General features: G+C 44.0%; 1 protein-coding gene across 3 annotated transcripts in view; it reads right to left on the bottom strand.

The window, feature by feature from the left end:
• Positions 1-21,229, bottom strand: part of HMGXB3 (HMG-box containing 3) — a 77,408-nt gene that overhangs the window by 48,171 nt on the left and 8,008 nt on the right. For all 3 annotated transcript variants that reach the window (XM_075602062.1, XM_075602065.1, XM_075602063.1), the window contains exons 2-7: positions 10,077-10,218; positions 6,024-6,198; positions 3,523-4,041; positions 3,139-3,237; positions 2,437-2,568; positions 326-711 (exon numbers count right to left, since the gene is read on the bottom strand). In XM_075602062.1, coding sequence (XP_075458177.1) covers positions 326-711; positions 2,437-2,568; positions 3,139-3,237; positions 3,523-4,041; positions 6,024-6,198; positions 10,077-10,216 — 1,451 coding nt within the window. In that variant the 5' untranslated portion in view covers positions 10,217-10,218. The remainder of the gene's footprint in view (positions 1-325; positions 712-2,436; positions 2,569-3,138; positions 3,238-3,522; positions 4,042-6,023; positions 6,199-10,076; positions 10,219-21,229) is intronic.

Below are 21,229 nucleotides of genomic sequence, written 5' to 3'. Positions count from 1 at the left end.
GATGCAGCAGCTTCAGAAATGTTTTAAGTTACACAGATATCAGAATCTGGTAGTTCAGATTGACACATGGTATTATTTAATTTTTTTTCCGGCTGATCTAAAAGTTATTTAAATAACCGTACTGAAATCAAGACAAAACAAAAAAAAATGTAGTTCCAAACTGCAACTATCAATGGCCAATAAAACAATGCGAAATAGATTAAATGATATGCCATCAAGCATTAGACTTTACGGCTCCTCCTACTGAATAGTTCGGTTTGGCTGGTCACAATGTGTGCAAGAACATTTAAAGAGTACAGTGACAACGTTACACAGTGGGACTCACCCTGCACTGGAGATCTGACATGCAGCTTTGATATGCTCAACCGAAGGTTGCGTTTCAGTCTTACAGGCATCACTCTCCACCCTCTCTGTGGTCTCATGCGCCAATGTCCCACCGGGCCTATTGATAAATGCTGTGCCTTCCTCGCTATTCTCCTTGACCTGCACGTCCTCAGAAAAACAGTGAGCTTCTGAAATGATCACCTCCTCCCATTCCTCCGCCTGTGTTGTTGGGGAGGCACTAAGCAGTTGGTTTACTGCTTCAGTACTCTCTTGTGTTGACTTGGATCTACTCTTAATGAGGGAGGGTTGTTTGTGAACTTCTGGAGTGTCTGGCGGCTGCATTGAAGCACATGATGTGGGAAGAGGCTTTTCTTTTCCTGGTTTCACCTGGACATAGATATATAGACATAGATATATATACGACGGCATCTTGCCTAAGTTCAGGCTGCACTTCAAGTATCATTTATAAGTAGAAAATGCTACTGACCCCTATACCCAGTTTAACGTTTCCAGTGATTTAAAGTTGAAATGCATACATACATACATACGTACGTACATACGTGTATAGATTTTGTCACGGTCATACCACTCTTTTCCCTCAATCACACTAGGGAGGAATACAGAGGGAACACTCCAGAGCAGGGACACATTATTCCAAATAGTTCCTTTTATATTTGGTGTTCCCATCCCTATATTGTATTAACATTTCATGTATTAGAATATCCGTTTTGTACATTTTACAAATAAAATATACAAACATAAATACATGCTCTAGCCAGTTCCAGTTTCTTAAGCCTGGTGAATGAAGTAAAAACACAGAAATACACCACGCATTGTCTTTTTCTTTTCTTAGATATGTCTGAGTTTAGGTGAAAGGGTGTTTTATAAAATTGCTGCCCCCCCCCCCCTCAAATCAAAATACTGCATTGGGAGTTGCCATCACAATAACAGCAGCGTTGGGTAAAAGGCCTTTACTTTTAATTTGAATGTGTAGAAATGAACACCGCTAAAAAAATATTAGCCCTTCACATGTGTGAATATACATTACTCACTTCAGAGCCCTGATTACATTGTGACGTGCACTACGCTTGGCATTCGAGTGATTACTTTTGTTTGTATCTGACTGGGACCTCAGCTCTCCATGAGTTACTATCTCAACGGAGATGGTCCTGTAAATCACATTACCCTGGAGTAAAGTGGACTTTCTGGCACAGAACAAAGAAACAGAAAGAACTACTTGGCATATCCACTTTGCCACTTTTACCCATTTTGCCATGTGTTGTAAAACCTCAGACCCAATTGTAACCTTCAATGTTTTACATACAGAGGATAGCCTTGTGTCTTCCAAGCAGCTTTACATTTCCCTAATGTATGAGCCTCCACTATCTAAAGAGGGGAGGTTATTTCATTAAACCATCACTGTTTTTGGGAAGAGCATGACCTCTGCCTGGTAGGGTTAAGAGACCCCAGTGTGGTCGAATCAATGCTGGATGAAGGCCTCCCCAATAGTCTTCCAGGATATAGATTTATATAATATTTTTTTTATATAGCTCCCTCAGGCTCAGTTTGTCTTAACATTTGTGTACGCTTTCGTCATATAATATTATTGTTCTCCATCTCACATTGTACTGCGCTGCCGAATATGCTGGCGCCATGCAAATAAACAATAATAATAAATAAACAATAATAATAAACACACCAATATTTATACACAAACATCTCAATGTAATGTATAAAATAATGCCACGGTTTCCGACTTGCATGGGAAAACTTGGCATGTAACATTATTTGGGACCTCATTTTCTTTTTGTATAGGGTATGCAGGGAAGAAACAATGGATAAGGATGTTTGTAGATCAAAAACATGTGCATGTAACATAACTTGTTACGGTGTGGGAAGACCGAATTGCCCTTTTTTTTTTTTAAATGTTGCCCATGCTCATTTTTACAGCCTTCTAATAGGTTTGTTACATAGGTGGACAACCAAAATGACTTCCACGTGAGATAGTCATGTATTTCCTTGTACATATGGTGTGCTGTTGTCCCGAGTATTTTCTATGAATATCGTGGTAGACACTGGACGAGGGAAGACGACAGGGTAACATGGACTTACCTTCGGGATCCATTTTCCTCCCAGGAAGTTGTTGCATAGTGGGCACTTTGGTGGCTTGTGTCGGGTAACATAGGTAAAAGAGCAGCTGGGGTTTGTGCAGTTTCCACGCCCCCTTCTGGTATAGGTGGTGGCCTGAAGTACAAAGTGAAATGATGTGCGCTGTCCCTTCCCCGCCTAAGGCCATATCTGTTGAACGGTGCTACGCATAAGACACATTTGTCCGTGTTTAATAAGCAATGGAAGACACCCTACGGCCCCCATTCAAGTCAAGTGAAGTAAGTTGTCTTCTGGCAGCTGAAGGTGTCTTGTAGCATACACTCCACATAATATCTTAGGACTCTGACAGTATGGCCGCAACTGGTTAGTAGATATGCGTCCTTAATTAACTCAGTATCATATGAACAGCCATACCGCACCTTAGTGATGACACTTGTTCCACTGCACTTCACATGGTACAATATCATATCATTTAGGAGATTTCACAGATCAAGACAAAAATTGAAAATAACAAGATGAAAAAGATAATGGCAAATCAGAATAAAAGTTACTAATGATTTATAAACGTTACTGGATATACAGCATAGGAAAACGGGCAAGATCACCCTTCACACACAGATCCGTCATCCAGAAACACACAGACCAAGGAAAGCATAGGTAGCGGTAATACAAGCTTCACCCCCCGTCCCCCACAGCTTCCCTTACCAGCTTTACAGATCGTGGTGTCTCAATAGCAGAGCGACTAGGCATGGGTAGCATAAAAAACTGGGTGGTAGGAACGGTGGGGTGGTTCTCATCTGTGTCCTGTGAATAAAAGACACACTTATGCAAACAAACATTTAACTTGTAGAACATAGGGAGAAGTTATATTGCTAATGATGCACCTGTGCAAGAGAGTGAGAAACATGGGCCCTGGATATCTGCATGTATCTCTGGCACCTGTGAGTGAGAGGAAGAACTCTTTCCTACCTATGGGCATCTCGGGTATCTGTGAGTAAGAGGTCAGTATCACAAATCCCCAAGTTTGATGTCCCCGATATCTGAAGGTTGGATCACTAATGCTGGTACGTTTGAACAGGAAGTACTCACCTGATTAGCCATCACTGTCAATACTGACATTCCAGCTGGTATTTCCGACCTTGCCATAGCAATACCTCCATTTTCTTCAATGACCACGCTTGTGGTGTGGTAAGAACTTGGGTCCCCCAACTCCAGTGTAGCATCATCGAGGATGATATCTCCACTTAGTTTCTCTGCCATTGGCCCAACGTAGTGAGAGAGGACCTCACCAGAGAGAACATCCTGCACTGCGTCTGTAGGACAGAAGCTTGCCCCCTCTTCAGCTAGTCCCTCGATGGCAATGCATTGTTCTGAAAGGCTGACCTGCCCAGGGTCCACAGACAAGAGGCTCTGTAGCCCATTTTGAGACATGCCGACTGGAGGCGCCATAACCCCTGTCCCCCGAGACACGCAGAGCTCCAGGTGCTGCCGGACAACCCTGTCGTCATGAGGCGACCTTTTGGGGATCAGGATGTAATCTGAACGAGGGAGGATCTTCCGGAAACCAGGGACATCTGAAACCATAGCAGGCGTAATGCACTTTGTGTTCTGTACAGATGGAGAGAAAATAAAGCACCTGAAATGGGTGGATTATCTTGTATCATTAAATTATCATTATTTTTTTTTATTTTTTTTTTAAAGTGTGGGGTTAAAGGCTTAAAAGCACTTTGGCCCAAAAATGTGCGTAAGTGAGCCTTACTTATGAGAAGGCAGATACGTTTTTAACTATATAATTTGTCATATTGGATGTAACATTGGGGTTTTTCGTCTTCAGTTGAGCAGGAGGGTTGGAAGTATCGGCAGAAATGTGCCAAATACCCAGGAAGCACTGCCGGCTTGTGCATGTGTGCAGCAGAGGAAGCCGTACTGCTGCAGAAATCCAAGAAAAAAGAAAAAATATGGACCCCTTTAAGTGCATTAAGGCCATGAGTGCACAGAAAAGAAGGTACTTATATTGGGTCTAGTATGATGTAGAATAATAAAAGGCAGAGGGGGGAAATAATGACATTTCAAAGCAGGTGGGGGAAAAAATAATGACATTTCAAAGCCACATGAATGGGGAATGTTGCCATACACACTGATATTTCTCAGCACTGATATGGATATCAGACCCCTGCCAGATTTGATCCATTTCAGCTTCTCCAGCGAGCAGAGTAATGCAAATTAAAAAAAAACAGTTGAAAGACAGAATTGAGCAAATCGCAATATATCTGTCATTTTAAATCTAGTGGTTAAGTGTTTTTTTTTTTTTTTCAACTTCAAATTTTTCTTTATTGGGGTCACATCATCATACATTGTATCACATCCCATTGTGTTACTTCCCCCCAATAATATTTTTTAATCATTTATCAGGCTACGATAACTGCCACAGTACAGGACAAAGACATCACATACAGGACAGACAAGACAAACCAGACGACGGGCAGGGGAGGGGGGGGAGGGAGGGGGGGGAGAGGGTCGACCCAGGGTGTTCCTGCTGACATGATGTCTTTTACGGGCTTCCTGGTTAAGTGTTTTAAAGAAATGGGGACTATGTGGAAATATTAGAATAGTCATTTAGTAAAAATAACACTGTTGTGTATTCCCGTTTCAAATCGGCTTAGTTAATTATTCAGAAGCCCTTTTTAAGAAGTCATTGGCTTCAGGGAAACTGGAACGTCAATGTACGGTGTGCATTTTGTTTCTGTAGCTTATCTGATCAGTCAATAGGAAATCAATGATTCATGATTTCAGATCATTGCGCACATCCAAATTTCGTAGAGTGCATACTAAAGACTTTAAACGGACTAAAACAGCAAGGCAGTTTTCAGCGTATGGTGAAGTGTATTGATGGAGGGAAAATTCATTCCGGAGGCTGAGAGATGCCTTGATTCAGGTGAACGTTAACTACAACATGGGCAGAATATCATTTGAGCAGCTGCAAATTATTTATGCCCTGAAGTCATGTACATGATGCCATTTATAAACAGCTGACCACTTATGATAAGTCAGTATTTTGTTGATTACAATTATTTTTAGACACTACATCATAACTATTTCAGCAAGTCAGCTGCAGAATCGCTCATTCTTTAAGAAAAAATAGCAGACGTGTTTTAAATTGTATAAAAAAACAAGCAGATATCTTGAGTGCTACGTACCTAAAAGATAAAAAAAGACTAAAAGATACACGAAACTATACCCATAATCCTTTTGCTGATCAGCGGTCCTCCAACCTCCAGGGACCTTTGGATAGGAGGAAGAGGCAAAGAATATTTCCTCCAGTCAGAAAATAGTTGCCTGGTCATATTCGATCTGGGGCAGCCAATAAGAAGCTGCAACATCATTCGAGATGACATTGCAACTTTCCATTGGTTACTCGGCGGCCATATTTGTCCATTTTTTGTGTCATAAAATGAAATACCTCAGAAACCGAGGGGGGGGGGGGACTTCACAATTCAGTTAATTACATAACACCCATTTTGGATGGGATTACGGCTTTAATTTCTGGTCCCTAAAGCAGGAGGAGGAGATTATTAACAGTAGCCACTCACAGGATCCTGACACTCTTTCTCCAGCTTTGCTCGTTCCAGGTAATAGCTCTTCTCAGTCACACTCAGCAGCCTCCAGCTCTCACTTATCTTCTTGTTAATCTCAGACTGGGGTAGGTGAGGAAGCTCCTGCTGGACCTTCAGGTAGATGTCATAGTAATACAGAAGGTAGGCGGATCTAGAACGCAAGGCAGGATAGCAATTGCTGATACAATACACAGAGCAAACTAAATTACTGTTCACAGGGGTTATACTCAAGTTACCAACAGATTTGGTAGGAAAATACAGATTGCGTCACCTTCCACTGATGAGCATTAGGGAGAGGAGACTTTTTTTCCTTGACAAAGAAGGAAAATGCTACTTCACCTAGTGCAGTGGCTCCCAACCTTTTTACATTGTATACCCTCTGCTAGAAAACATTTGTTCCGTGAACCCCTAATTATTAAATATTATTGCCTACTCATCAGACTACAAAACTGTTTGACTGATCCCAGGTAGTATAGTGTCCTGAATACGAAGGGAGAACACATGCTTTAAAGGGCCCAAACTGTACCAGTGTGTGCAGACAGCATGAGTGGCATTGCTGTCAATCACTATGGGGGCTTCCAAAGTCACTCCCCACAATGCTTTGCTGCTGTGGAAGCACTGAGGGCAGCTATGCCAAAGGTGCACTTTGGGGCTTTGCTACGTGTCGAGTCCGCACCTTACTAGGGAACTGCCTTGACACTTTTTTTTTTTTCAAACCCCTTGGAGACACCTCATGAACCCCTAATGAATTATGAGACCGTCACATCTCGATAAATAAAAAAATAAGCAAGCCTTTTGCTTATCCTCCTACAGTAGATATTTGATGTAAGCTGCAGCTGGAAAGCACAACAAAATGAAATCTTTCAAAACTTGGCGCAATGTTACTGTTACTTTTGGAAGTTCTTTCTGGTTACACTTTTTATTAGATAATCCAGGAATGGGGAGGGGGAGAAGGGGGGGTAAGGGATGCTCCCGCATCAGCAGGTATAGGGTAAGTTTGTGATAGTGTGTCAAGCAAAATACCGGTGCAAGAGAGGAAAAGGTATAACTAAAGCAAAAAAAAGAAAAAGTTCCTCCTTGAATGCACTCGGATAAGCCAGTGATTGATAGTAATGAGTGTATTTAAAAACCTTTTAATCACAAGAGAAGGTTAAGAAAGGGTTGTGAGGACGATTCTGTTGGTTTGCCTATTAGGGGCTGGCCTTGGATTATATATACCATGCCCCTCTATACAACCCTTTCTTAACCCTCTCTTGTGATTAAAAGGTTTTTAAATACACTCATTACTATCAATCACTGGCTTATCCGAGTGCATTCAAGGAGGAACTTTTTCTTTTTTTTGCTTTAGTTACACTTTTTATTAACAATAGCTGAAGAGGAAGCACTGCACTAGTTACATTATTTTAAATAAAAAATAGCCCCACACACTATTCGGCTTAGCCAATGAGTGACATGTGAGAATGACAAATAGACAGAGAATGAGTGTTGGAATTCTCTTATTGCTGAACAGCGGGAGTTATTTGTCAACCACTTTTCAACAAAGATATGCTTTGTTGCCCCCATTATCCTTGAACCTCTGGGTGGCATGACTCCCTGTCCCCTCCAAGTGATTGCGCTAATGCTTAGACCAGGCCTGCACAGCATACGGCCCGCGGGCCGCCTGGCCTCTCTGTGTGGCCCGTGATGAGTCCGGCCAGGCGCCAGTTAATTAAATAATTTTTTTTTAAAAAGTAAAAAAAAAGTTTTAAAAAATGGTGGCGATTCCCCCCCCCCCCCCGGGTTTTTGCGGTGCGCGAGTCGGCGGCGGTGCGCGGGGGCAGCAGCATGAGGATGATGCGGCAGCCGAGAGTATTTTTTTTTTCAATAGCTGGATGCCGGGGTGCGGGGCTTTAGAGTAGAAGGGATTGGTTGGAGGTCATAGTATGCCGGGGGCGGGGCTTAGTACCGGGGAGAGGATGTGCTGAGATAAGGTGTGTGTGTGTGTGTGTGTGTGTGTGTGTGTGTGTGTGTGTGTGTGTGTGTGTGTGTGTGTGTGTGTGTGTGTGTGTGTGTGTGTGTGTGTATGTAACGGGCTGCTGCAGGGGGTGGGGGGGAGTAAAAAACGGGCTGCTGCAGGGGGGGGTGGGTGTGAAAAACAGGCTGCTGCAGGGGGGGGGGTGTAAAAAACAGGCTGCTGCAGGGGGGGTGGGTGTAAAAAACGGGCTGCTGCAGGGGGGGGTGGGTGTAAAAAACGGGCTGCTGCAGGGGGGGTGTAAAAAACAGGCTGCTGCAGGGGGGGTGTAAAAAACGGGCTGCTGCAGGGGGGGGTGCAAAAAACGGGCTGCTGCAGGGGGGGGGTGTAAAACTGGCTGCTGGTAGGGGGGGCAAACGGGCTGCTGTGGGGTGGGGCAAACGGAGTGGTGTGGTGGGGGGAGAAGGGATGGGGGAGAAGGGGTGGTGGTAGAAGGGATGGGGGTAGAAGGGGGAGAGAGAGGAGGCAGAAGGGAGAGAGGAGGCAGAAGGGGGAGAAGGGAGAGACAGGGGGGAGAAGGGAGAGAGAGGGGGAGAAGGGAGATAGAGGGGGAGAAGGGAGAGAGAGGGGGGAGAAGGGAGAGAGAGGGAGGAGAAGGGAGAGAGAGGGGGGAGAAGGGAGAGAGGGGGGGCAGAAGGGAGAGACGGGGGGAGAAGGGAGAGAGAGGGGGGAGAAGGGAGAGAGAGGGGGGAGAAGGGAGAGAGAGGGGGGGAGAAGGGAGAGAGAGGGGGGGAGAAGGAGGAGAGAGGGGGGGAGAAGGGGGAGAGAGGGGGGGAGAAGGGAGAGAGAGGGGGGGAGAAGGGAGAGGGAGGGGAGAAGTGTGAGGTATGAGGAGGGGGAGATGTAATGTTTTTTCTGTATCACAATAAGAAAACAGTTAAGTAAAAGTTGCGCGCTAAAAGATATTTTTTCGTGGTAGGTGCGCTATGGGTTTGGGGGGGGGGGGCTGCTCCTTTCATTTGTCCCGGACCCCATGATTTCTGTTGGCGGCCCTGTGGGTGATGTGAGGTGCAGGTGGGGAGGGTGATGGGTGATGTGAAGTGCAGGGAGGGAGAGGGTGATGGGTGATGTGAGGTGCAGGGGGGAGGGTGATGGGTGATGGGAGGTGCAAGAAGGGTGATGATTCGAGGTGCAAGGGGGGTGATTCGATGTGCAAGGGGGGTCATTGGAGGTGCAGGGGGGGTCATTTGAGGGGTGATTTGAGGGGCATGGGGGTGATTTGAGGGGTATGGGGGGTGATTTGAGGTACAAGGGGGGGGTGATTTGAGGTGCAAGGGGGTGATTTGAGGTGCAAGGGGGTGATTTGAGGTGCAAGAGGGAGAGTGATGTGAGGTGCAAGGGGGGAGAGTGATGTGAGGTGCAAGGGGGGAGAGTGATGTGAGGTGCAAGGGGGAGAGTGATGTGAGGTGCAAGGGGGGAGAGTGATGTGAGGTGCAAGGGGGGAGAGTGATGTGAGGTGCAAGGGGGGAGAGTGATGTGAGGTGCAAGGGGGGAGAGTGATGTGAGGTGCAAGGGGGGATAGTGATGTGAGGTGCAGGGGGAGAGTGATGTGAAGTGCAAGGGGGGAGAGCGATGTGAGGCGCAAGGGGGGAGAGGGATGCGAGGTGCAGGGGGGTGTGATGTGTGTGCTGTGCAGGGGGGTATTGTGTGTTTTATGTGGAGGGGGAGTATTATGTGTGTGGGTGAGGGGGAGAGATGGGGGTATGAGAGATATATGGGGAGTATCGCAAAGGTTTATAGTGAGGCGTTCTGGGGGAGATATGAGGATGATAATGAAGGATGCTGGGGGAGATATGAGGATGATGATGAGGGGTGCTGGGGGAGATATGATCATGATGATGAGGTGCTGGAGGAGAGATGATGATGATGATGATGATGATGATTTTACCCGTGCGGCCCAATTTTTTTTTCCTTGGAGCAGTTCGGCCCTTCTCACTTTACGAGTTGTGCAGGCCTGGCTTAGACTCTCCCATATTATTATTGACCCCTTAGAATTTGAACTTTCATAAGCCCCTCACCTGGGTTTTTTAACGGTGTCCCCCAAATCGGTGCAGCCTTTGTACCTCTTTTTCTTTACAGGGGGCTTGGCTGACACATAGGTTCCCTCCATCTCCTCGGAGACAACCGTGACCTCTGTGCCATCGAAAGGAGCTTCCATTTCTAGAAAGAAGTCACAAGAGAACAGGTTCCTGTGTTAATGCTTTGTAGACCTAAGCAAAACCGGGAATTGAGGAAAGAAGATGTTTGCACTTTCTTTCAAATTCCTTGTTCCATTATTTCTTTTATTTGGGGAGATGGGAAAGTTATAGGTGTCAGCAATAGAAGCAGAAGTGACTCCATGTTGGCCACTTCTAGCAGTTCAAGCTTGTCTCCAAACAGTATGACTTCATACAAGTGTATGGGGTCATTGATGCTAGGATACATTTAAAAAACAGGGAAATATTGTTCTGCATATACAGCATGTGAAATAGCTTTGCCCTGGTTTTGCATTACAGGTCATTACCGCTAATGCAGTGTATTACCATAATTGCAAAAAATACTGTCATTTATCTTCTAATTTCATGCAAATGATATCACAATAGAATACATGATTACAATAACAATCATATTCAAATAGGATACATGAGTACAATATGAATTATATGAAAATAGGATACATAATTTCAGGCCCCTCTTTATTTGTGCAGACTTTAAAGCAGCAATACTACATTCCCTCTTTGTTTCTCCTTATTTTTATATGTAAAGCGTGTGATAATGTCTAATTCTACATTATTATCTGAGCTGGCAATCGTTTGGTGCTCCTGTTCTAAATGTGTCAAAATCCTGATAGTGTGCCTAACTAAATGGCTGCCTTCTAACTTTGTGCTGCATTCTGTGAAGTGCTGCAGCTGCAATGTAACAATATATTACACTAAGTGAGCCACCTGTGCTGAAGCAGGGATAGCCTGAAAATTTGACCTGTTGGTGGCCCTCGAGGACTGGAGTTGCCCACCCCTCGATTAAGGGCGGTCAGGTATAGACAAAAGGGGTGAGCAGCTGTAGCAGGTGCACCACTAAAATGTGTGCTTATGACCCTCGTTGACCCCACATCTCTCTCCCTAACCTACAAAAGGTACTCCACCAATTTGGCACAGTGTCTGACTATAAAATAAATATAGACAAGTCGGAAGCACTGAACATATCCCTCCCAAACGCAACGTGGAAGCTATTGCATTCCAATTATAAATATAGGTGGAGCACCACATATATTAAATACCTCGGTATAAGAATCTCGAGCTCATACGGATCTATCTACCAACACAACTATCCCCCCCTGTTTGACCAGATAAAAAAGGATCTAGAGTCCTGGAAAAAACTCCAAATATCATGGTTCGGGAGAATAGTCTCCCTCAAAATGAATATTCTGCCAAGGCTGATGTACTTCTTTCAAACACTACCTGTAGTCGTCCCACTAGCAGCCATGAAAAATATACAGGCCCTAATGTTCCAATTCATCTGGAACGATAAAAGACCAAGGGTCCCTAGATCGGTCATGCTATCATCAAAATCAAGAGGTCTGGGGGTCCCCGATGTGGTCAGGTACTATCTCGCAGCCCAGCTAAAACAAGCTGTAGTTTGGAATTGCGACCCGGCATTGGCCCGCTGGCTCGAGATAGAATCACATTACGCAGCCCCATCCGCACTTCAGGTCCTCATGTGGTCCCAAGGAGGAAAAGAGGGAGGACCGAGGAGGTTTGAGCTAGGAGCAATGAGATGCACGTGGGATTCTTGGCTCAAAAGCAAAGGGAAGTATGGCCTGCTAAATACCCCATCACAAATCACCCCTATCTTTGGAAACCCGAACTTCCCGCCCGGGTGCTCCAAAAAGCAATTTGCCCAATTTCAAGGCCTTGGATTAAGGCTGGTTGCCGACTTGCTGAAAAATGGAGAGATCCTAACCTTCAAAGAAGTACGAGACAAATACCAATCACAATATCTCCCTCTATTCAAATACCTACAAATTAGACATTTCCTGCTTTCCCTCACTCAGAACTCCAAATTTCCCCCACCCACAAGATTCGAAACGCTATGCAGTAAAGGAAGGTATCAAAGAGGCCTAATCTCTGAGATCTATAGGGGGATAGAGTCAGCATCAGAATCCCCGACCCACCAATACATGCAAAAATGGTCTGCGGACCTAAACATACAAATTGACAAAGAGGAGTGGGAGGATATCTTGGAGATGGCGGCAAAAACCTCAATCTGCACAGTAACAAAAGAGAATATCTACAAAATTTTATTCCAATGGTACCTGACCCCGACTAGACTGAGCCAGATCTTCCCCGGCACACCAGACTTGTGCTGGAGGGGATGTGGTCAAGGCACACCAGACTTGTGCTGGAGGGTATGTGGTCAAAAGGGAGACATGGCCCATATTTGGTGGTCATGTCCGGAGAGCCAGAGGTTCTGGGAAAAGATTCAGACGCTTCTCTACGAGATGACGGGGATCCCTCTCCCCGTAGATCCTCTGTCCCTGGTGCTGAGTAAGCCATTCGACGACCTACCCCCACCAATGAGTAGACTGGTCTCTGCAATTTTGACGGCAGCCCGGTGCTCAATAGCAGCGGCATGGAAGCAAATCAAAGCTCCGGCAAGAAACACAGTCATAAGGCGTGTTGACGAGGTAATGTCAATGGAAAAACTAACAGCCATGATACACAAAAAAATGCCGCAGTTCTGGAACACATGGGACCCATGGATAGGCCCCCAAAGCCTCGGATAAAGCGAAAACTGGATGGAGGACACGAGTTCAGAACCCAAATGTGAGTGGAGTGGATGAGCCACGAGGGATCCCCCTCCTCCCCTCCCCCCAACCCCCCCGTTTGTCTACCCCCCCTCATCCCCCACCCCCCACATTTTCCCCTCCTCTCTACCCATACCCTCAACTATTAAAAAATATGTTGGCCAGTTCTCTCACAGTACAAGCAAAATTAAAAAGATATATGTTGTTGACCATATTGTACCCATATCTGTAAATGTCAATGCCAATAAAAAAGATTGATACAAAAAAAATGTGTGCTTATAAAATATGTGCTGCAAGACTGTAAAAGTCTATATTTAGTATATTTCTATCACTGACTGCTGAGACCTTTCTTAACAACCTTATAAACTATAAGGAAACGAGCGAGAACCCTGGTCTATATTAATGATATTGTTTGTTCGATCTGCCTTCTTTATTACATACAAATAAAGGATAACCTCTGCTTAGGGTCTAAAATGCAAAGGAAAACAGATTCATCTTCTTGGGTTTTACCAACCCTATTGTAAATCAATGATTTGTGGTTGGAAACCTCTTATTGCATTAGGTTAAGTGAAAGATTCCATTTAAAAAGGACACAAAAATGAGATATACAAGATTCCTGGGAAACTTAGTTGCTTATCTGTGTGCATTAGATAGACTACACTAAAGATGGCATCACAAAGTTGTGTGTACAGCAAGGCCCCGCTTCTCTGCGATCCGCCGATACGGCAGTACCGATAAAGGGGCCGCCATGTCTGCAGAACCGTCCGCATGCGCAGAACGGATCGGTCCGTGCATGCGCAGAATGAGGTGTTTTGCTGATGATGCGCATGCGTAGAGCGGCGCATTGCCGGTCTGCGCATGCGCACATAACGAAAATCGCCGGTTCTGCATTCCGGCGATTTTCGCTTTGCGGCGGGTCCTTAGAACGGAACCCGTCGCATGACTGGGGCCCTGCTGTACATTTTTTCATTCGACTTCAGTCTTTATACTATATTATTTAAAGGTGCGTGTTTTAAAGTTGCTTTAAAGAAGTAACCGATGCAATATCCTACGTGTGGTTTTTTTTAAAAATAAATCAGGTCTGTAGTGTTAAATAAAAGGGTGTGTGTGCTTAGCACGCACATTGGAAGTTAAACTTCTTAGCGTAGTGACATAATTATTTATTTATTTTTCATTTTCACTGAATGAAAGACTTCTGCGATGGTTATTTTTAATTTTTTTTCAGCAGAGATTTCAAAAGTGTTTAATTAAATTAAGGTTACTATGTTATACATGTGTATACAGACACACACACACACTGCCAGTAGGAGGTGTAAGGCACCCAGAGGTTTCTTGAGAGACTGAGTGTGACTGTGTGTGAGTGTGACTGCGTGTGTGTGTGTGTAAATAAACTGAACAGTGTAAAGAAAACAAAAAATCAGCCATAGTCTAGGTTTTTTTTCTTGCTTCCTTTAGCAAAGTGCAACCCCTCCTAACTAACAAGCCCCTTTTTTATACATGGGTAGGATGGGAACTGACCCCCATTATTTTCTGCTCCGGAGACCCCCAGGTTACACAAGATAATCACCAGTGAACTTACCGGTGGGATTTAAATGGCGGTTCAATAGGAAGCTGCAACCAATGACATTCCGGCTTCCAATTGGCCCACGCGAGGTTTTGCTCCATTTTGTTTCCCATGCGAGAGCTTTAAACCCAGTAACTGCATTTCGGGAACCGGGGGCCGTCTCCGGAGCAAAAAATAACGCGGTTCAGCTAGGGAGAATCCCCTGGCTCCCATCATTTAAAGAAAACAACATTAAAATAGCGCAGATTGCTGCTTTACACGAGCAATCCGAGTGGGTGATTGCAGCAGGGGGTCTCAGGTGCTGAACCCCCTGCTTCTAGAGATACAAACCTCCAAAGGGGGTGCCAGAATCTCTCTCTTTAAAACTCCTGCATCACATGGACCTGATGACGTCACGGCTTCCTATTGGCCCGCAGGGCGCGGGAGCTTTGAAACTCTGCCATTATGTGATCCCTGCTAGCCGAGGGCAGCAGCTACCGGCACCGCCTGCGTAGGTAATTATCTCTGGAAGCAGAGGTTTCCCGCAGCTGAAATTAACGGGCTTCAGCTCCGGAGACCCCCTGCTTCGGCTCTATGTTAAAAAAATTTTTTTTTAAATATATCACACTTGTATTGCCTCTTGAAGTGTAACATAATGACACAGATTGCTATTTCTGATACAAAATTCAAGCCACAGGGTACGCGGATGTGCTGAAACAGTTTACCATATGCTTTCAGTGTAACTAGAGAAGGATATAGCCACAGTTCAGAAATCCAATTCTCTTTACACAACAGTCCAACAGGAGAATCAAGATACAAATGAAACCAAGAGAAAGTCACGGCATTGCCTCAAAATCAAATTGCCTCGGGTTTATACAGAAATATGCAAATTCCCACCATTTATGCAAAGCAACGAGCAACTGACAGCTGTCCTGATAATCAGTGCCTCAAACTTTCATGGGAAACTTCTGCATAATCATAAGAAAAGCTAGAAGTAATATAAATACAGGATGAGTATCTCAGCCAATTAAATGTAGGTTGAACTCGATGGACATAGGTCTTTTCAACCCCATTTACTATAAAACTCAAAAGTCAAACGCATAAACCTATATTAGTTAACAATCTTGCTAAGACAGCTGACTACATTATTATTTTTTTTGACTGCTCACAGATTTTTACGTGGAGTTGTTCTTTTAAACCTAAAAGATCTGTATATATACCAGGAGTGGACAAAAATGTATTTTAAAAAAAAACTAGAATTTGTAGGAGCCAAAGTTTGGTTAAACATCACGGGGGGGAGGGAAATAAATGGGGGTGCGGTTGTTCTGGATTCCCCCCTCTGTCCGTGGCTTTGCATGTCAGTGTTTGTGTGACACACACTGAGACACTTCCCCTCTATCCCTAACACTGTCAGAATTGAAAATAAGGGTGGGCAGAGTCCTGGAGCGCTCCGTGTCGTTCCCTCCTCCACCCTCGCTCAACTCTACCTCTTCTCCCCCACATGCTCCACTAGGCGGCAGAGCTCTGACCGAGCTATCAATTACCACCACCGCCGCTCAAAGGGTGCCCGATCTTGCCTTGTGCTCGCTATAGTAAAGCAGGATTAGGCGTGCTGTTGCTGGTGACCAACAGGTCACCACTGCAACACAGGTGACATTTTAGGGCCCATGGTTTTACCATCCCCGATATATCTTCAGTTGCTTTAACCCTTTGAGTGGCTACATCATGGGATCTGGCACTCCAGGGGCCCATGATCGAGCTGCTAAATTATGAACTTTTTTTCTTTTTTCCCCAGAGAAAATGGGAGACACACTTCCGTTTCTGTAATAAGTGACGCTGTGATTACGTGATCGCGCTGTGCCAAAGGGGCCTTGGCACTCGCATGCTGCGTCCCATCCGGCACGCAAAGGGTTAAACATCAGTGGACATCGCCCCAAAGGCGGACACCTGAAAAGGCTCTCCAAGAACGGCTCCCCTGGGATTGCTTGCTGCAATGTGTTTCGTCAACTCCACCCCCTGGACAAAGGAATTTCAAAAGGTTCGGCAAAGTATCCGGCAGCTCCTCCTTCTGTTACCGTGCACCCCAAAACTGGAACAATCTAACGGAGACTCACAGCCTCCACCAGTCTAAGTTCTTTCAAAACTAAAACTTTCTCACATTTTAATCTGGTCTGTAACTGTTACATTCGCCTATAATATATAATCTCTTAGGCTGCGCTTATAGTGCCGGCGACGGCGGTCAGGCTACGGTCGCTGGAAAAATCAAATAGAGATGACTTCCAGCGATCGTGACCAAACTGTCGCACCGTCGCATTGCGCTTACTATAAGTAAAATACATTAGTTTTGCCGCGATTAGTTTTGCCAGCACTATAAGCGCAGCCTTACTGTGCATGCAATATCTTATATATAATGTATACCCTGTCCCTGTATGTAACGATGTACTTGTAACCATGTATTATTTGTCATCATTACTCTATGCCCAGGGCATACTTGAAAACGAGAGGTAATTCTCAATGTATTACTTCCTGGTAAAACATTTTATAAATTAATAAATCTCAGCTGAATTCATTCAGAACCCCTTGAGCCTACACCATTTGCTGTTTGGTAATGTTACCTATTGCTTCTTAAACTCACCAACCCTCTCATCTCCTGTACCCTGTGTCAACTTACCCTGCCTATAGATTGTAAGCTCCTTGAGTAAGGTAGTCTTCTAACACATTGAAGGTCTCTCCCAGCCTCTTCTAACACCATTTTAATCCAGTCTCTAAATGTAATTTATGCCCATAATCACATCTCTGATTGTCAACGAAAAATCTGTAAACTGAATGTGCTTTACCTTTGTTCATTTAATGCAACCATTTATTATTATTACAGGCAGTCCTCGGTTATCCAACGGAATCCGTTCTGGAAGTAGCGTTGGATAGTGAAACCGTTGTAAAGTGAGTCCCATGTTAATCAGTGGCGGTGAGCGTTGGATAACGCATTCCGGCGTGGAAAAACAGCCCATAGGGTTGCATTGTAAAGTGTTGGATATGCCATTCGTTGTAAAGTGAAACGTTGGATAGCGAGGACTACCTGTACTCTGGCTTTTCCTGTCTCTTGTGTAACAAAATAATTGTATTTCATTTGTAGTTGTTCTTAAACTGACTAAAGTATTGTGATGCCTGGATTTACTTAAATAATAGGATGGATGGATAACAGTAAACATTGGAAAAAGGAGTACACAGCCTATAATCTAAGTAAGCATGTAAAAACCTGCAGTTTGGATGCACTGTATAATGTTTTGAGATATTGCAAGTGTCTTGGGGAACCTATCAGAGATATGTGAATACCCAATAAAAATGTTTTTTTTCTTTACTGCACTTTACCATTTAGATGATTTCTTTATAGTCATCTTACTCTAATATTTGTACGTGTCAGTTTTTCAGACACTGGCCAACTCCATAACAGCATTTAATTAACAATTATATACAGTACGGGTTTTTTTCCCCCTTTCTTTAAATAAATCAGTTGCGTATTAGATCATACGTACGGAATGCTTTTTTTTTTCACTATGCCCTTTGTAGTGATTTTGAATGCATTAAGCTTCCTTGGGTTGTTACAGCAATCATTTAGAAAGTGACAGCACTTCATCTTTCGCAATAGGTGGCCATATTGGGTACCCTGGGAAGCAGGATCTTACCCGGTCAATAACAGGAGAATGGATCGATCTGCAGCTTAGATAATTGTATTGCCATAAAGGCAAGAAACTGCTGCATTTATTAAAACAAAACAAAAACTGGCAAGAGGCAATGCCCCCGACCTGTTTCACTTCAAGCTTCTTTGAATCTACTGTGGTTATATTATGAGGCATAATATCATTTGCTATTTCTCACCATGCAGAAAGAAGGTGGAACAATACATAATATACGGATAATGCTAGATATCAGTAAAACGTGTTTGTTTTTTTCATGTCCATAGGTCTGGATTCTTAAGTGTGTAAAATGTTGTCGAGTCTCAAGTAATATGACATACTAAAAAAGTGACAAAAACCCTCCACAGCAAATCATATAGCAAATGGAAATATTACTGTATCCTCATTTGCAAGTCTTAGACAGGTCAGCAACCCCGCCTTTCACCATTATCACCCAACACTTCCACTGCAGCAAGGGATTCTGGGAAATGACATGCAAATGAGCATACAGTGCCACCTTTTGCTTCAAAACCTTTCAAAATGGTTCCCCTATAGGCTTAAGCTTGCTGCATGGTCACAGCTTTGAGCACAGCCAGGGTTAAGATGCATAGCCAGTAAACCCACCCGCAGACAGACTGTTTCAACCTTAATGGGTCTCTTCAGTGTGGGGTTGGTTATACTGGCTATGCAAAAATGAAGCAAGGGATAGGTTTTACCATACTTAGTTAAGTTATGGTGGGTAAAAAAAGTGAAAAACCCTCCACAGCAAAGCATATAGCATATGTGGAGTTTTCCCCAGGCTTATTTATGCTGCGACACTTCTCAGAAGCCGTAACAGGACCTGTCTCTGTAGCGGTTATTTCCATCAGTCATAACAGTATACTCATTTCACGCCTGGGACCACCCCTGGCTCTCAAATGATCTCAGAATGTACTTAAATGTCTTAATTCATCTTCTAAAGTCCCAAAATGCTCCTCACTACGACTGACCTGGCTGATGGATGAACATACTGCTTGGTCCAATGACAAATGTTCGTTTCGCCAACACCCCCTCCCCTTTAGGGCACAGGGCTTCTTCCAGGCACTTAGATGTTTAAGTACACCATTTGGGGTGCAATCCTTCCAACAATATAATTTTCCATTTCAGTAATGTACTAATAAATAATTTTTAACTTTTATAAAATTTGACTACTTTAAGTTTTTTTTGAGTGCCCTTTTGTTTTTCTTAGCTTTTGCCTTAATACAATTTTATCTTTTCGAGAACTGTAACACCAGTCTCTTCATTGTAGTGAAGGGGGTTTAGTTAACCCTGATTTAATCACCTGTTGCAGTAAACTTCAGCAGGATTGCCGCTTACTGCACCGACACACTTTATTCGAGCAAATACCCAGTATGTACCTGGCAGATACCTGGAATGCGCCGCTCCTCACCTCTGACAAGCCCCGTTGCGTTTGCCTTCCCAGCCTGGGTTCATGCCTGGCTGACGGGCGGCTGATCTGTTAAATGATAATGATTAGGATTTAATAGGCTGCAATGCTTCGCGTGTCTACCAGATGGCATAAATTCATGAATTGTAATGCAGTATATATATATATATACTGAGCAGTATTGCAGCCAGCGGGAATAAAATGCTTCAATCCCTGCCTGGAAAATACCTCAATGCACTCGGGCAGAAAACAGTCACAAACCTCAATACACCCGGGTATACCCGAATTCGTGGGACTAGCCGAGCTCGAATAAAGTGTGTCGCTAGTGTATAAAAGAACAGAAATAGACACTGTAAGCAGCATTGCCCTAAACATAATACAGACACACTGAGTCCAAGACCAAAGAGCTTACAATATACGAGCATTAGGTACCACAAGATTAGAGATCAAGGCTTTGGCTGAGAATCACTAAGCTCTGATAATGTGATACCTGGTGTATCCGCCATCAACTTTCATTGAATGGAATCATTGTGTTTTTAACTATTTCCAGTACACTCTACTCTGGCTCTGCATTTCTAGGAAGGCCGAGATCCAAGAGCTGACCTGACTATCATAACCTGGAGAGAGGTTAGCAACACTTGGACCAGGTGTCCTCAACTCCAGTCCTCAAGCCCCAACAGGGCAGGTTTTTTGGATATCCCTGCTCCAGCAAAGGTGGCTCAATCACTCCCTGCTCCAGCATAGGTGGCTCTGATTAAGCCACCTGTGCTGAAGCTGGGATATCCCAAAAACCTGACCTGTTGGGGGGAGGGGGTGCTTGAGAACTGGAGTTGAGCACCCCTGACTTGGTCGACACAAGCACGTGCAGGCCTGGAAGCAACTCCCAATTCAGAGGCAAGTGCCTTACAACAAGGCAACTTCTTGAGAAAGAATATGAATATAGCTTATGTTTTTTGTTGAAGGATGAAAAGGCCGATTCCATCTGAAGAGTGAACACAGCCTCCCGATACAGCTTCTGAGCAGCAGTACCCTCTTGTAAAAGGTGAATGTATCGTTTCACTGCTGCATAAAAGGAGAGCGACAATGCAGGTGATAATTACAACGCACAAAATCTGTATGCAATAGCATACATCGGGGTGTGTAATTATAGAAGAATGATTGCAGGGCTTAAATGTGTTTTAGTCAGAAGCCGTTTGTACAATTATTTCCCATAATTATATATCAGTGAAGCATCTTAAAGCTGTAGTGGCAACTATATTTTAAAGACGGACGTACAGTGAGACGCATATGTGGTCACAGGAATATTAGTAATATAATCCCGTAATTTAAACGGTGTTGACATAATAAAAATTGCAGGGGTCAGATTACGAATATGGTAACATATGACTGTCACGGTAACTTATGACAGGATATAATATATACTGGGGCCAAATAATACCAAGAGAGAAGTTACCTATCTTCAAACTGTCTGCAATTTGTCAGACCACTGCAATATTATTTTTACTCTGTTGTAAGTAGGAAATCCCCAAGAGCCAAGATTTTCATCTAGCCCGCATTGCATTAATATACTGCACAATTATTGTTTTTATATTTTCTTTATTCACATGTAATGTTCCTGATCTGATCGCTCCCTGCCCACCCCAAAAACCAAGGATATAATATACACCAAATAACTGGGTTGAACTGAACACGGCTTAGAAAAAATAAAAATAATTTATTCCTTAGATAGGTGAACACAGCAGGTA

This window comes from Ascaphus truei, chromosome 5, assembly GCF_040206685.1.
Source record: "Ascaphus truei isolate aAscTru1 chromosome 5, aAscTru1.hap1, whole genome shotgun sequence".
Taxonomy (NCBI): domain Eukaryota; kingdom Metazoa; phylum Chordata; class Amphibia; order Anura; family Ascaphidae; genus Ascaphus; species Ascaphus truei.
The sequence above is the reverse complement of the archived record's forward strand: the minus strand, read 5'-3'. Positions and strand labels throughout refer to the sequence as shown.